The sequence below is a fragment of the Sebastes fasciatus genome, chromosome 8 (genome assembly GCF_043250625.1).
Source record: "Sebastes fasciatus isolate fSebFas1 chromosome 8, fSebFas1.pri, whole genome shotgun sequence".
Classification (NCBI taxonomy): domain Eukaryota; kingdom Metazoa; phylum Chordata; class Actinopteri; order Perciformes; family Sebastidae; genus Sebastes; species Sebastes fasciatus.
Genome location: NC_133802.1, coordinates 26,342,710 through 26,360,030, shown reverse-complemented (window position 1 = coordinate 26,360,030; position 17,321 = coordinate 26,342,710). Strand labels below are relative to the sequence as shown.

General features: G+C 42.2%; 1 protein-coding gene across 5 annotated transcripts in view; it reads left to right on the top strand.

The window, feature by feature from the left end:
• Positions 1-17,321, top strand: part of bsna (bassoon presynaptic cytomatrix protein a) — a 186,114-nt gene that overhangs the window by 133,329 nt on the left and 35,464 nt on the right. For all 5 annotated transcript variants that reach the window (XM_074644677.1, XM_074644678.1, XM_074644681.1 and 2 more), the window contains 2 exons: positions 5,635-6,093; positions 11,601-16,952. In XM_074644677.1, coding sequence (XP_074500778.1) covers positions 5,635-6,093; positions 11,601-16,952 — 5,811 coding nt within the window. The remainder of the gene's footprint in view (positions 1-5,634; positions 6,094-11,600; positions 16,953-17,321) is intronic.

Here is a 17,321-nt window from a genome sequence, read left to right as displayed (position 1 = left end):
GAAAGTGATCAGGGAGTGTGGTGATGTAGTTTAAAAAGCGAAAAGAAATACATAGGGCGGGCGGGAGAGGTGGTGCATGGATCCAACAAACAGAAGGCTTTCATCCAGGAGGCCGCTGTTTGAGTCAAACAATGAAACAAACCAACAATGTGTTGATTGTCTTTGTGTTCACAACATTAAGTTTCACTTTCACTTTACAAACAGTAATTTTAAGTGCAACCATGATGTTTCTTCCTAAACCTAACTAAGTTATTATGTTGCCTAAACCTAAGCGTTTTTGTTTGAATTCACAACGTTAAGCACACGTTTCCTACGGAGCATCAGAGTTTTGACGCGCTGGGCTACACAGTGCTTTAGAAAGTGACACCAAGAGGTCCTGACGCGTCTGTATGTGACAAGTTGGGATGAGAACATATTGGACATTCACGGTTCCCGAGAGGACATATCCGACTAACTTCTCCTCCAGTTCCACCAGCAAGTTGAGCAAGCATTTGTGGTTTTATCTCAGCTACAAATTTGGTACAGACATTCATGTCCACAAAACCAATGTCTGACGTCACGGTGACTACCTCCACTTCTTATATACAGTCTATGCTAACTACATGATTCAAGTTGAGGAAGCATCTTCTTTTGAAGTAACCCAGGTTTCTCCAAAGCTTGATAAGGGTTTAAGTGAGTTTCTGAAACCATTAGATGGTATTTTCAGGTGCCAACACATCTCCATACACACATAATAGTAGGAGTAGTATAAATATAGATACAAAGAGACAGAGAGGGAAAACCAGGCAATACCACAAACATTGGCTACATAGGATGCCGTTTCCCTCGGGGGCAAAATATGACAAATACGTCTCCTTCATCGATGAGTAATTGGAAGGCCGAGGGGTAAAATGAGGGGTGAACACGGCGGTGAGTTATTTACACAGATTTGTCATAAATCAAATCCAGTGGTGGAAGAGATATGATGTGCAATGGACGCGCATAAATAAAAAGGGGTTCATTGCTTTTGTAAAAAGAGATGGAGGAGAAAAAGAGCAATAAGGAAAACTAGATGAAAAAGGAAATGTAAAAGGAGAGAAAAAGGAAATAGCTGAAAACAAAACAGAGAGAAAGCTGGAAGGTAGGGTAAAAATACGATACAGAACAATACAACACTGGACAGAGTTTGAAAGGACAGACACTCTCTCTGAATGCAGGATAAGAACTGATGGAGCATTTTAGTGAATGTTATTGACAGGAGGAGAAAAGGCCAGAGTGTCTGTGCTATGTAGGTTAAGTAGTGCGGCGATGGGCTACTCTGTGGGCCAACACACACACACACACACACACACACACACACACACACACACACACACGTGTGATGATGTGATCTGTAGGACTGAATGTACTCGCTCTGGGAAAAGGAGGGAATGAGTTCACCTTAGGGTCTAAAACTGATTCAACAGTCTCAGAGGCTACTACTGTACTGTACAGTCAGTGTGCTACTTTAGGGGATGTACACACACACAAGCACACAGAAAGTATTAGCTATCGGCTAAGTAGCTTCACACAGTTATACACACACAGGGTCGGCATCATACAGTAGGCTACATTCTGTACTATACGGCATCAGGCCAGGCATAGAGAAAAACATGTATTGTATGTGAAAGTATTTACTTTAAAGGCCACAGTATTCAGGATGTTCAGTGCTATTTCGACTGAATAATCAATAAGATATATATTCCTTTCAGTATTATACAATTGAGTGTTGAAGCAGTTAGTCGATTAGTTAGACAGTCGACAGAAAATGAACTGACGGCTATTTTTATGATTGCAAAAATGATTCATGCCAGACATTTTCTGCTTTCAGTTACTTTTATCTATCATGCCTTACATCCCTTCGTGCTCATAAAGCTGCAGCACAATCAAATAAAGTCTGGTCTGCGCCTCAGATTGCACAAAATGTCATTAGTTCTTTACATTTTTGAAGCTGAAAGCGTTTTGGTTTGGAGAGAGATGTTCAAAAGAATTTGTGGTTTTAGCAGTGGCTTTAAAGAGAGGAGCAGAAAATAGTCCTGCATGTTGAAGCAAACCATTAAACATCCTCCTGGGGGGGAAGTTTTCAGCTTTAGTATCTCATTTGATCACAGTCGAAATAATTAACCACCATTATTTCAGCCCCGTCGCACAAAAAGGCGTATGAACGACACGATAATGCACAAGGCAAAAGTGTGCAATAAGAACGTCGTTCTTGCTTTAGGCGTGTCATTTGTAGAGAGCTCGTGACGTAGAATAAAAAGTAAGAAAGACTGCTTATGGCGGGAGTGAGGGGGAGGTGGATGGGAGATCCAGGAGATCGGTGTTTTGTTTTGTAATGTTAATGACGTTTGTGACGTGTTTTACATATATGCTACGTTGTGTCCGTACGTATTGTACTTCATTTTTTTGTACTTATTTTAAGACCAACCATGACGTTTTTCCTAAACCTATCAAAGTGGTTTTGTTGCCCCCTGCTGGTGCTGCACCTTCATACACGCGTGTAATATTCACGCCTCAACGAGGCAAAAATGTGACCCTGACACGCTATCCTCTGGTGGACAGGCAGGTCTATTACATGTTTGGGCGTGAAACCGGGTTGATTATTTATTTTTAACACGTGTACATGTGTCCTTGTTTTCTCAAATGTTCCTCTTCTTCCCTCTCTTGTGAACAGCAGCTTTAACTTTGAATGATAATAGGAAGGACTTCATATTTCATATATGGTTAGCTGGATTTTTTCTAATCATCTTAAACCAAAATGACATGGATGATTTTGCTGTTTTTTCTCTTATTTCTCTGACGAATACTTGGTATTTATAAGAGATATCTGGGTTACAACAACATTGAATTATTGTCTCTGTTCAGCCTATTTTTGCTCAACGTTTGTCTACGTACATTAGGAGTGCCCCTTTATGGTAATGAGTTGGTCATGCCCACCAGATCTGTGTTTCAACAGGAGAGAAATAAACAGACGGCAACACACAGATACACATTATCTGTCTAAACTCTGTTCGCTATAGAAAAGGCAAATGAGAAATGAGGCCTTAATACAGAGTGATATAGAGCAGGGTTGATATGGTTTTATATGCATGCAGATGTTTTACTGAACAATTCATTTCTTGGTGCCGTTTTTCTATTTTCAGAATAAAACATTCAGCTGGGAAATTTCTAGTTTTCCCATTTTGTTTTTCTTTATTTTTTCATAATTCTTTATCTTATTAAATCCAGGTATCATTACAAAGGTTTAAATGGTCTTGAGTTTCTATAAGCAATAAGTACTTCAGTGTTCACCACTCGACCCAAAGCGGCATTAGTCACTGCGTGGTCTTTTGTATGACGCTCAATAACAGATAAAGTCTCAAAGGGATTCAGAGAAAGAGAGAGAGAGAGAGAGATAAAGGGAGAAGAGAGAGAGGAGAGGAGGGGAGTTAGAAAGAGGATTGGTGAGTTTTGCGTAGAGAGGATTTCATGAGTGGGTGGAAAAATACAGAGATGGGAGATAAGTGTTCAGTAGGGAGGGCTGCATCTGTCAGTTATTCATTACATGAGTAATACGGACGCTCTTCAGTCCAGAACAGCACCAGTTACTCTCCTGGATGGAGAGAGATGGAGAAGGTAAACAGAAGGTGTATACTGGAGAGTGAATTAATGTTGAATATTATAATATAGGGATGCACAATTAATACAAATTTGATCGAAATCGCAATATTTGAGGAGCAATATTTGTTAAAGGCGTAATATGTGTCAAAATATCATTTTAAATTAAATATTGTGGTGCTGCGGAGATGTCCTAGCCTACACATCATATTCTACAGACTTGTTTGGTACAGATCCCCATAAAAATCTTAATCATTTTAATATGTTTTTCAATGAAAATGAGAATAATGATGCAAAAATGATCAATCCCTCTGATATCACAAATTGCAATATCAGTCCAAATAATCACAATTAGATATTTTTCAAAATCATTCAGCCCTCTTATGCAAAATAAGAGATAACTCTTAGTTGAAGAAATGTGTTTTCAGTTTTTAAACAAATTTTTAATTAATTTAAACTCTCATTTCTGTCACTATTTTTGCTGAAATCACTCCTGCAGCTTTTCTATTTGCACTTCCCAGAGATCACCTGTCAATCAAACATTGTGGGCGGGACAGTGACATTTTCTTTGAGCCATGGTGGCAATCCATGCTCATACTAAGTCTATCTTCTTCTTTTGTTTTAGTTTTTTTCTAGAAAGACCTGGTAGCACTGTGTTCACATCAGCAAATGGAAAAGTTGGTGTGTGCGCATCGCAGACTAATTGTTCATCAGTCAGCCTCACAGTGTGAGGAATGAGTGGAGCCGATGCCATGAAAATAGGTCTGTAGCTGTCAGTGTGACTTGGCCTTTTAGAAACGTACGTCAGCTTAGCTTACCCTGCCGCAGCTCTGACAGCTCTGTCTGGAAATAAGATTTACAGAGTGTATTGTATAGTAGTTTATGCGTGTGTGTGTGTGTGTGTGCAGCCTGCTGCTTGAGTGGAATCGACATAGTCAGCATTAAGAATATTGATCAGTGCTTTAAACCGTCAATCTTACTTAACCAGAGAAGTTGAGTGACAACACATCATTTTAATGGAGGACGAGTTGCAGAAGGACAGAGGGGTTAAATGACATTTAAGTCACACACAGAAACACACACTTAGCTGGGAGCTGTCTAGTGTTGCAGTCTTTACTGTTGAGCAGTAATAAACTACCTGTTGACCTTTTGACGTTCCTTGTATTCAAACAAGCAACATTTCATTCAAGATATCTCTTAATTAGCTCTTTTAATGGTATTTTTATGAAACATACTCCTGATTTTGTTATTGTGCTCACTAGTGCCTTTCCTCTAGTGGTGGAAGGGAAGTAAGTACATTTACTCAAGTGCTGCACTTAATTACAGTTTTGTGGTACTTGTACTTTACTCAAGTATTTCTGTTTTATGCTACTTTAAACTTCTACTCCACTTCATTTTTTAAGCAAATATTGTACTCTTTACTCCACTCCATTTATTTTAAAGCTTAAGTTAAATGTTACTTTGCAGATTCAAATAAATAATACATAATATAAATCACCCAATAAATTATGATGTATTATTAAATATTAATATAAAGTAATAAGAATCAGCTCCACCTTTACCAGCTGATACATTAATGCATAAATAATTATAATCCAATGATATAATATGTGATTCTGCATAATGAGTATTTTTGGTATTTTAAGTATATTTTGATGCTAATACTTTTGTACTTTTACTTAAGTCAGATTTTTATGTAGGACTTTTACTTGTAACAGAGTATTTCTACACTGTAGTATTGCTACTTTTACTTAAGTAAATGATCTGAGTACTTCTTCCACCACTGCTTTTCTTCCACGTTAGTGTTGATGCTTTGAAACTTTAACAGTCTTTTCAAAGCACCAGCAGTGAGCTGGAGGGAAGAATTTGGGAAGCCATAATAAAATCAGGGAGTGTGTCTTCAAATATGTTTTATTGGCCATATTACAGCGATAATATAATAACAAAACATTTCTGTTCTATTGTGAAAAACAGCCTGGTTGTCACTAACCGTGTTTGGTTTTGTCCTCTGCGTTTCAGAAAAAGGAGTGGTTATGTCTCAACTGCCAGACCCAGCGGCTATTGTCCGGAGGAGGTCTCGACGAACCTCCACTTCCTGTTCCTCATTCGTCTCCCAAACACCCGCCAATGGGCTCGCCCCGTCACCAGGTGCCGACCAGTCAGCAAAGCCCTCTCCACAAAACCATCAATCAGCAGGGGCCCAGGCCGACCCAGCCCCAGACGCAGAAAGCGCAGGCGGGAACTGGTGGTAGCGGACAGTTTGCGCCCAATGCTGCCAAACAACTGACCGACTCCAAGACCACGACGCCAGCTACGGCACCGGTATCGACCACAGAGAGCCAGAAACATCCGAAACCCACAGAGGACAAACCCAAAACCGAGCCTGAGAACCAAACTGCCAAAGACCCCAAACTCTCCCAGAAGAAAGGAGAGCCGATCACACCGATCAAGGAAATCAAGAAGTCCAGGCACTATGACGTAAGTCAGATTTTTCTTTTGTAACAGTGCTTTACTACTCTGTATGTTATGCTATGGAATAAGAACAAAAGTTGATAGTAAAATGGTTTTACGGCTTGTGAAATGTGAACCAAATAAATAAGACAGAGCAATTTACCAATACCAAACAAATTAAACTGATTATCAGTGAATATTTTGTGGAAACCATAGTGTAACATACAGACCGATGTACGAAACATGGCTATAGTTGTGTGACATTTTTAACATTGAGAGCATGTATGCAGGTTATGTGAGTATGCATGGCTGTTTCAGCGTGGCCCTGCTTCACATTCATACAGTTTTCCCATCACACTTAATGAGCTTAATGAAAGCTCTTGTTCAGCACCAGATAGTCGACAGGATTTAGCCCACGTTGGACCTCCAAACACCTCACAGTCCTTACAGGACTAAGAGATGAGAAAAGTAGATGATAACAGGGCTGCAATCCAGATGATACTTGTGTAAACCACATGACAGGGAGAAAGCACACAGTGAACTCTAACACAAACAGTTATTGGAGTGAGTGCAACATCTGGTCCTTTGGGACTACACTGCACATCTGTACCTATGTTTAAATGTATATATTGTATGTACAGCCCCAAGATATTGTAACGTAACTCACTGTAAAACCTGACCACGTGTTGTGCAATCGGCTGGTCAAAGGCAGGACCTAATGGTAGCAGTTAGCAGCAGTTAACTAATGTTTGTTAGTATATTTGTTGTAACTTGTACAGCTGCTGTGTCAGGCTCATCTACGCTTGTTGCCATGTTTCTTTTGCTATTTTTCATGATTGTAGCTAAGTAGCTCGCTAGCTATGTAGGAGGATGGCGTCCCCGTTCTTAATTCTGCTAAGCTCTGACTGGTCAGTTGTTTCTCCAACCGGTGGAAACATCCATCAATGAGCACAATACCAGACTTATTTGAATCACTGAAATCAGAGATGTGGTTGGCAGTTCAGAGGTCTGGAGCCAGGATAAGGCTAAATAGGAGAGGAGGAGGAACTTCAGGCCTCTAAAAACTAGGGTTGCCCCCTCTTAGTCAATTATTAAGTCTTAGTTACTTAGATTTCTTTAGTCGAGTCGTTTTTTCTTATGCTTTTTTCATGCTGAATGACTTATTTCCAAGAAACTTATGAGCGCATCTCTTGTAAACACCAGCTTGAAAGTGATACTTTTGTGTGATTCTTTGTGGAGAAACTCATTTTACAGATCTGTTGATTAAATCAACTAATTGATTAGTCGACTAAATATTTCTTAGCCCTATTTAAAACACAGACTCAACACTCCAACATTGCTGCCCCACGCAGAATCAGACCTAGTGCTGTAGGTGATAAATGGGCCATGTGGCCAGCGGACTTGGGAAGTTTGTGTTGTCTGACGCCTGAGAAATGGGTGTTAACCTTTTACATCACCTGCCACCTGCCATCCTGCCATCGACCAGCCGCCTGTTGCCACATTAGATTTCCTCTGAGATTTCCTTCAAGGGTTTGAATGCTGTGTTTAGACTCCAGATGTAAGTGAACATGTGAATATGGCTTAAATTACAGATATTTGTCATGACTGGTGCTCACAGATAAGCACTTGTAAAGGTTCATTAAGGTCACTTTGAAAAGATCTGTAAGGTTACTTTAGTTTGGCATTAAGTTGGCCATGTATCACTGTTTCTAACAACACAGTGAGTAAACACTTCTCTTTTTATGGCAATGGCATATTTTACAAGAGTTCTTGCTGGACTCCCTTTTCTCCTGGTTAATTAAAGAAAGAAAATAGTAAGTAAGAAAGTACCAGTGTATGTTTTCAGCACAAATATCCCATTATTATGAATATTTTAGATCTTTTCCTGCATATTTCTCAGCTGCTGCATGCTGTTATGATTTTAAAAGTAATACGATTTTGTAACTGGTCACTGATCCATAAAATAGTTGTTTTCTTTTTAAGTTAAAAGGGAAGGCAAAACACAATTGCAATGCGATGTGCTCATGCCATGCCCATATGCCTTTGTTTATTTCTTTTATTTTCAGTTAAATTCAACTCAGTTTTTTAGATGGAAAGATCAAATTCATGATTACAGTGACAAGTGAGATGCCTCAAGGTTTATAGAGGCACTGAGCGCCTTCATGTGTTTACAATGGAATGGGACAGTTTGGGGTTTAATAACATCACCAATTTTAGGAAACTCTTTTCCAGATGTGTTATATTTGCCCTGTCCATATTTTTGCCATGCTCTGTATGATCTTTTCTCTGAGAGAAGAAAATACTTTTCCCATGTTATTGTTTTTCTCCATAGCATTTCTGGCTTCCATAATCACTGAGTAGACTCTTGAACTAGTTCATGTGAATTTTATTATTTCTATTCAGCTTGGTGATCACAGCCCAGCCTAGTTTTTGCTTTATTATACTACAAATTGAAAATAATGATCACCTTCTTTACAAATCATTAATTTACATCACAAAATATAGTTGTGGTGTGTCATGACACCACCTAAGGTTTTCTGTGGAGCCTTCTTATTTAAAATTGAACCAATTACTTTCTCCTATAACGTTGGACGTCCATGGTTGTTTGGAAAGCATGTCATTGATTCACTTCTCGCAGATTGCTGAGGCTGCAAGTGGCAGTATGGACTACCTTGAGGAGGGGGGAGTGAGAGTGAAACACAGATGGAGTGAAATAATGTCTTTTCTTACTCGGCGGCAGCCATCGCTCCTGCTGAAATATTTATAAAGATTGGCTGCTTTCAAAGGCAGAACAGACCTTCCTCATCTAGGGAGCTGCTAGGAATTTAAAGTGCAGAGAACTTAAAGTGTTCTCTGAAGTATTTTAACCATAGTAAGAGGTTTTCTAGAAAACATTTCTATGAATTTCTTTTAGGGCTGTCAAAGTTAATGCAATGATAATGCGTTAACGCAAATTCATTTTAACGCCACTCATTTCTTTAATGCATTAACATGCAGGCTCAGTTTTAAAGCTAGAGTGAAAATACTCACATATGAAACTAAAAAAACCTAAAGAATCCATCGGGACCAACCATGTCATACTAGCTTGTCGGCAATGAGGTGAAATAACGCTCCAAACTTACGCTAAATATTGGCGAAGGAAAACTAGCATGGCCATTTTCAAAGGGGTCCCTTGACCTCTGACCTCAAGATATGTGAATGAAAATGGGTTCTATGGGTACCCACGAGTCTCCCCTTTACAGACATGCCCACTTTATGATAATCACATGCTGTTTGGGGCAAGTCATAGTCAAGTCAGCACACTGACACACTGACAGCTGTTGTTGCCTGTTGGGCTGCAGTTTGCCATGTTATGATTTGAGCAGCATATTGTTATGCTAAATGCAGTACCTGTGAGGGTTTCTGGACAATATTTATCATTGTTTTGTGTTGTTAATTGATTTCCAATAATAAATATATACATACATTTGCATAAAGCAAGCCTATTTGCCCACTCCCATACTGATAAGAGTATTAAATTCTTGACAAATCTCCTTTTAAGGTACATTTTGAACAGATGACATTTTTTTAAATTGCAATTAATTGCGAATAACTATGGACAATCATGCGATTACTCGTGATTAAATATTTTAAACGATTGACAGCCCTATCTATTTTGTATTCTGTCCTCCATCCCCCTTTTCATTCACGAGGTTAGTCCCTTTGAGATTATGATTTGTCATGTTATTATCTGAGACAGAGCCATTGATGAATGAGTTTTGAGTAGTTTTTATGATCCAGTCATGTTAACTTAACAATCGCTCATCATCAAAAAACTGCAATTTTCTCACTAAAAAAACGCAGTTTGACTGACCTCTTTCCATCAATGGCTCAAACAATTGTTAACAAACATAACAACTATAAGCCACTTAATGATAACTGTATGATTATGTAATATGTCTTAATAGTGCCATTTATCATATTATTGTAGATTTGAAATCAGACCATATCCTGAATGTTGTTGATCAGGTTTTATTGTTGCATAATACTGTATCTTTATTACATATTTGAATTGTAACTACATTGTAATGAAAAAAAGTATTTATTTAAGAGTTTGTTCAAAGGGCTGACATAGCTGCTAGTGGATCTGATATGCTTTACGATTTATTCAGATTTGGAAATAGGAAGGGCAAATCTCTGCATTTTGTAAATGAACTATATGTAACTGTAAAGAGTGTTACTGTTTTCCTGTATAAACAACCTCAAGCCTTTTCTCTAACATGTTCTCTCTGAATTCATTTCTTCACTTTTTTCTTTCTTCTTTGTGTAATTTAGCAACTTTATTTATGAGATAACTTCTAAGCATTCAATTTTGGCCCACATATGAGCTCATTAACATCTCATATTTAAACAGAAATGTCTAATCGAATAAAGTGTATTTTCTGTAATGGGATTTTAGGGTTCATAAGAACCAAATCGGATGTTGTTACTGAATACATTTTTGTGCTGTCTGTTCAATATTTTCAATCTAAGACTTTGTTACTCAGCAGACTGCCCTAAAGACACATTTTATAACAATATAACAAGACATGTTTTTTTATGGACCTCCAAAACTTTCAAACCTAATGAAGTATACTTAGCACTTCATTACTCGGTAGCTAATGTTCCAAAAATAATGGATAATTCACATTAATCATATGCCATTAAAAACCTATTAAATCACCAAATGTACGTTAACCTCTGGAAAAGCTATTTGAATGATGTTGGGCAAAATTCACACTAGTTTGTATTTATCAAGTTATTCTTAGGTGTAGAGTTCAAGAGAGCTTTCAAGGTCATTGCTTTATCTCTTCTTGAACAGCCGATTAGACTGTTATCAGGCCATTAACTAGGCGTTATCAGTTATAAGCCCCATAGATGTGGGTCAGTAGGGCCCTGCTGCACCCGATAGTAGGTTTTATCATCTATTCACATGGTAGATCACCGAAAGAACGTATAAAAGAAGACAACAGCGACCTCTATCGACCGTAGTAATCATATCACAAGCGTTTTTACAATGTGTTAGAAAGTATTAGTAGGCCCCTACTGACCCACATCTACAGTCAAATCGGGTGCAGCTTTGAAATGTTAAGATCAGAATGTAGTCCAATGACACATATACAACTACTCTATTTTATTAAAAGTTGAGGACTGCAGTTTTAGTTTGCCTGTTCAAGCACAATGACGACTTATTTTAAAAATCAAACACCTTGGAACTATCTTGTTGTCTGGCAAATTTTTAATCGATAAATCTAGGTCCCGTATTACACAGGGAGTGATGGGATATATCACTTAAAAAAAAATGTGTCCATAAATAAATATCAAAATTAGACAGAAAACATTTATTTTATATCTGAAAATATTAATATAAATATGTGGGCTTAAATTGTATGCATACCGATGTGCTTATCCAGCATCAACACATTCTCGCACTTTGCGTAAATTATGACTTAAATTAAAAACCCTAGCTTCCCCAAATCTAATACATTCTTCTTTCTTTCTTCTTCTCTCTTTAGGATACAAAAAACAACAGCACCCATGACTTGTCACGCAGCCCTCAGAGCCTCAGCGATACCGGCTACTCCTCTGACGGCATCTCCAGCTCCCACAGTGAAATCACGGGTCTAATCCAAGAAGAGGAGATGAAGCTGAGTGAGAGGGGGATCAGTGGACGGGGCTCCCCACCGAGCCCTTCTGAAATCACCAAGCTAGAAAGCTCCATGAGGCCTTTGCTGGAGAAGAGCCTTTCTGAAGAGAAGGTGGACAGAAGGGGGAGGAAGCACAGAGATAGAGACTTGGATGACAGAGGGAAGCAGCGCCCACGCTCCCTGTCAATCCCGCCGGATTCATACGACTCTGACGAGGAACTAGAAGATATACTAGAGGAGGAAGAAGATGCAGGAGACTGGGAGGGTAAACGGAAGGAAGGGAAGGAGGAGAAGAAGGAGAAGAAAAAGAAGGAAAAAGAGGAAAAAGAGCCCACAGAGATGACAGATGAGGAGTTCATGAGGAGACAAATACTGGAGATGAGCGCTGATGAAGAAAATGAGGAGGAAGAGGAAGAGGAAGAGGAAGATGAGGAAGATGAAGGATATGGCTACCAGAAACCCAAGAAAAACCACCATAAACACACCATCTCTGAGTCGCAGAAAGAGAAAAGACGTCTTCAGCACCACTCCAGCAGTTTTGAGGAGGAAACTAAGAGCTCTACCGATGTATATAAAGGCTCAGTGGAGGAGGGTGAGGAAGATGTGATGGCATCACAGGGAGGCTTGAGGCGCTTCAAAACCATTGAACTCAATAACACCAGTAGCTACAGCCGAGACATGGAGCTGGGCAATGAAAATGACTTGAGCCTTGATCGGGAACCAGAGCTAGAGATGGAGAGCCTGACGGGATCTCCAGAGGAGCGTTCTCGGGGTGAATACTCCTCCACCCTGCCGGCCACTTCATCCTCGTATGGCTCAGGCCAGTCTCCTACTTCCATCTCCTCAATGGAGGAGGACAGTGACAGCAGCCCCAGCAGGAGGCAAAGGCTGGAAGAAGCCAAGCAGCAGAGGAAAGCACGCCACCGCTCTCATGGCCCTCTCCTTCCCACCATTGAAGACTCCTCAGAAGAGGACGAGCTGCGAGAGGAAGAAGAGCTTCTGAGAGAGCAGGAGAAGATGAGGGAGGTGGAACAACAGAGAATAAGGAGCACAGCACGAAAGACCAAGAGGGATAAGGAGGAGCTGAGGGCTCAGAGGCGCAGAGAGAGGTCCAAGACGCCACCGAGCAATCTCTCACCCATTGAAGATGCTTCTCCAACAGAAGAGCTGAGACAAGCTGCTGAAATGGAAGAACTCCATCGTTCTTCTGCTTCTGAATATTCCCCTCAGAGTCTGGACTCAGAGGCTGAGGGATACGAGCCCAAACTTTACAAGTCAGGCAGCGAATACAACCTGCCTACCTTTATGTCTCTCTACTCCCCAGTAGAGAAATCATCAACGACAACGACCACCACGGCACCGTCTTCAACTTCCAAACCGCTAAAGAGCGCCGAGGAGGTTTATGAGGAGATGATGAGGAAGGCAGAGATGCTTCAGAAACAACAGCAGCAACAGCAGCAGGGAAGACATGGGCAGTACTACGAGGAGGACGTCAATGGCCAAGGTTATGATGAAGATTATGAATATGAACAGGATGCAGGATATGACAACGAGGCAGCAGAGACAGAAACAGACATCTACGAGGAGATCCGCCAAACGTCTCAGAACATCACCAAGATGCAGCAGGCCACTGATGAGCAAGTAGAGATTGAGATTGAGAGCACCTACGCAGACAAACAGCTCCTAGACACAGGCTCAGCTTTTGCTAAGCTACTGGAGCAAAGCAATGCTCTACTAACTCCAGGGACCAGCCCGACCCAGATCTCAGCTCCTGTCTCCTTTGCTGAGACTGGAGGACGGATTCCTGATGTCCGAGTAACACAGCACTTCTCTGCAAAGGATGGACACAAAGAAAAGATCAAAAGCCAAGCAGGAAAGAATGGAATAACTCCAGCAGTGGCTGCCACCACTATTGCAGCTTATGGCGTTTATGCCAGAGATGCAGTAACTATCTCTACGACTAGTACAAGCCACACTATGACGTCTACTCAGTCTGGTATATATGGCCGGCCCACTACAGGTCCTGCCACATCTTCTGCTACAGTCTCAAGTGTGTGCAGCAAGATTGCAGAGATTACCCAGGCCTACAGTCAAAGAGAAGTGATCACCAGAAGGGTAGGGGACACCAGGGATGTCCAGGTGCGAGACAGCTCGACATCTTCCACTGAGAGAATAATTGAGCCACGTTCTCCCAAGTATACTACTTATTACAGGAGCACCAGTCCTCCTCTTTCTCCATCACCACCACCACAGAGTCCCACCCATTCACCTTCCAGAAGGAATACAGCTGAGTTCTCTACACAGACTTTCAGTTCAGCGTTACGAATGTCCGAGTCAGCTGATCCTGGGCCTACATCTCCAGTGTCGGCTCAGGGAACCCAAACATCACAACATCGATCAGCTTCCCCGCGGCTCTATCGTCAGCAGTCTTCCCAGGATGCCCCATACTCCCCACCTCCAAGCCCAGCTAGGCCAATGACAGTGAACACCGCTACTTCTCCCCTGTCTTCGCCTACTCGATTTAGCCGCCAATCAACATTTGAGAATTACTCCCCATGTGGCAGCCCTCCAGACACGCCACCTTACCAACAGTCTCCTATGCGTAGCTTCTACCAAACACAAAGAGTGGAGAAAGTAAATGTGGGAACAAGTATGGTCACCACAGCCAGCGGTTACACCAGAGGGTCCATGTCAATGGACAACATCTCCCTCTGTCGAATATCTACAGTCCCAGGCACTTCTAGGGTAGAGCAGGGCCATATGATCCAAGGTGGAAGTGTTGTGGACCTCAGAACAATCACCAAACCGGCTCCTATTATCATGACTGACCAGGGAATGGATCTCACCTCCTTGGCCACGGAAAGCAGGAAATACCATGGTGGATCAGAGGGTAGCAGACATTCAACGATTGTACAGCCACTGATTATGAACCTGAACACCCAGGAGATCATCACACCAACCACCGTGAGTGTCACTGTGGCTGCTTCCATGTTCATGACCCAACCCAAACAGCCAACAGTCTATGGTGACCCCCATCAAAACCAAGTGGATCTGGGTCAGGGCATGGGTTTGGCTATTTGTCTTTCCCAGAACAAACCGATCTCACCTCCAACTGACCCAACAATACCAAAAATTGATGCCAAACTGGAAGACCTCAGTGTCCAACAGAGAGAGTTACAAATACAGCAAGAGAAGCTACAGAAGCAACAACAGCTCCTTGAACACCAGTTGCAGCAGCATCATCATCTGCAACATCAGCAGCAACAGGCATCCGCTTTGGCCAGGTACGGCATGACTGGCCAGATCTCACCTTTACTGAAAAAAGACTTGCTAGTCAGTCAGACTAGCGCTGCCTCAGCTGTGGTCAGCGCTGTAACACCAGTCATTAACCCCGAGCTGTATGGGACTGGTCCCGTTGAGCTGAAAGGGAAGCCCAGTCCTCCTGGTTTGATGTCAGGAGGTAATCTACCACATAGCATGGTCGTACAGATGGACGCAGGGCCAGAGCAGGTCAGGGCGGTGACTCAGCTAGTGAAGGTAGAAGAAGGACAGGATGCTATGGATCTGACAGGAGGCCAAATTAAACCCGACAACCAACCAGCTTGCTGTGATGTTGTTTACCGACTTCCATTTGGTGGAAGCTGTGTTGGCGGTGAGAAAGAGGGCATAAGGCCTCCATCTGCCCCACCTCTCACCTATGAGTCCGACCAAGAAAGACAACCTGGAGGGTACAATGAGTATCCAATGGATATTGAACGTAAGGCCTACACTTTACCTTTCCCTGGTAGGCTCCAGCCTTCGATGTCTGATACAAACCTAGCTGATGCTGGGCTACAGTACCATTCTAAACTAGAGCCCCAACTCCAAGCCTCAGGAGACCTTGCCATGGATCTAACTGCTATGAAACAGGCTTATGGAGGGTTTATGGGGATGCAGTATGGCTCCTATACAGATTTACGGCACGGAGGAGACATCACAGCCCAAGCGCTGCCTATAAGGAGATATAATTCCTTGTCTAACATCAGTTCAGACTATGGCTACTCTGCTCGTGACATTGCTAACTTCCAAGAAGCTAACTTAGCTCAGTACAGTGCTACAACCGCCAGGGAGATCAGCCGAATGTGTGCAGCACTCAATTCCATAGATCGATATGGAAGCAACCCAGACTTGATGCAGTTTGGTAGTTTGGGGAGAGGAACCGGGCCTGGGGCCGCCAGAATTGCGGCAGGTCTTGGCATGAGACAAAACCTCCTCTTTGGACTAGATGGGAAGCCAATCTCCCACAGTCAAGCGCTAACCAACCTTATCAATGCCAGGCAGGCCAGTCTCAGAGCCATGTACCCTGCTGCTATTAGGTCCTCTGATGGGATGATCTACTCCACCATTCAGACCCCCATCGCTTCTACACTTCCCATCACAACCCAACCTGCCTCTGTTCTTCGCCCAATACTGAGGGGGGTCTACAGGCCATACCCCTCTGCCAACATGACACCTGTGCCCCTATCCAGTCTTAGCAGACTACCAATGAGCCCCAGAATGCCCTTAACTGGGCAAGCTCAAGTCCGTTACCCAGCACCAGGTCTTCTCCAAACAACGTCAACTACTGCCCCTACTGCTGGTGCTGCAACAACTTCAGCACCAGTAGGTGCCCCAGTGTCTGTTTACTTGACAACTACTAGTTCTACATTCCAGGATGAACCGGTTTACCTCGGTAAAGGTGTATCCTCCTCAGCAGAGGTCCCAGTACAAGGAACAGTTGTCATACCAATGGAGCAACAGCAGCAGCCAATAAACCTGTCCCAGGCCCACCTGAACAGTCAACAACAACAACAGCAACAAGTGGCAACTGCTCAGCAGCAGCAACAGCCTCCAGCAGCCCACGCCTACCCACCCTCAGCTCCTTCACACACTCACGGCTACACCCAACCTCTAGTCGGCCCCTCCGGCCCCACTAGTGGCTTACCCATCCCAGGGGGTCTCCCTCCCTTCCCTCCACCGGGTGCCATACACAAGGAGGGTGAAACCGAGGCAGAGAGGCTGCATCGGCAGCAGGAGCAGCTACTGCAGATGGAGAGGGAGCGCGTGGAGCTGGAGAAACTCCGGCAACTGCGCCTGCAGGAGGAGCTGGAACGAGAAAGGATAGAGCTGAAGCTGCACAGGGAGAAAGAGCAGATGCTGGTGCAGAGAGAGTTGCATGAGCTGCAGAACATCAAGGAACAGGTAGAGGGAGAAACAAGAGGAGTGGAGAGTTTGATAGTTGGTGTTTTGTGGTTGTTGGTTTTGCTCTGGATATTGGTTTGTGTTTTTGTGGTGGTGTTATTTGTGGTGTATCTTATTGTGTTATCCTTTTCCTTATTATTTTAATTGTTTTGTTCTTTCAATGTCACATCTTTGATGTGCAACCAGTAAATTGACTTGCAAGATACAGTGCATCCCTGAAATAATTGAAAAAAAAATTCTATATACAGGATACAGTTTATGCATGCATTTCCAAGCATGTGTCCTATCAATTCCCCAAAAGTACATGTAACAAACTGTGACAGTTTTAATGAAGGTTTCTTGTAAGTGAGAACATTAAATATCTCTTCA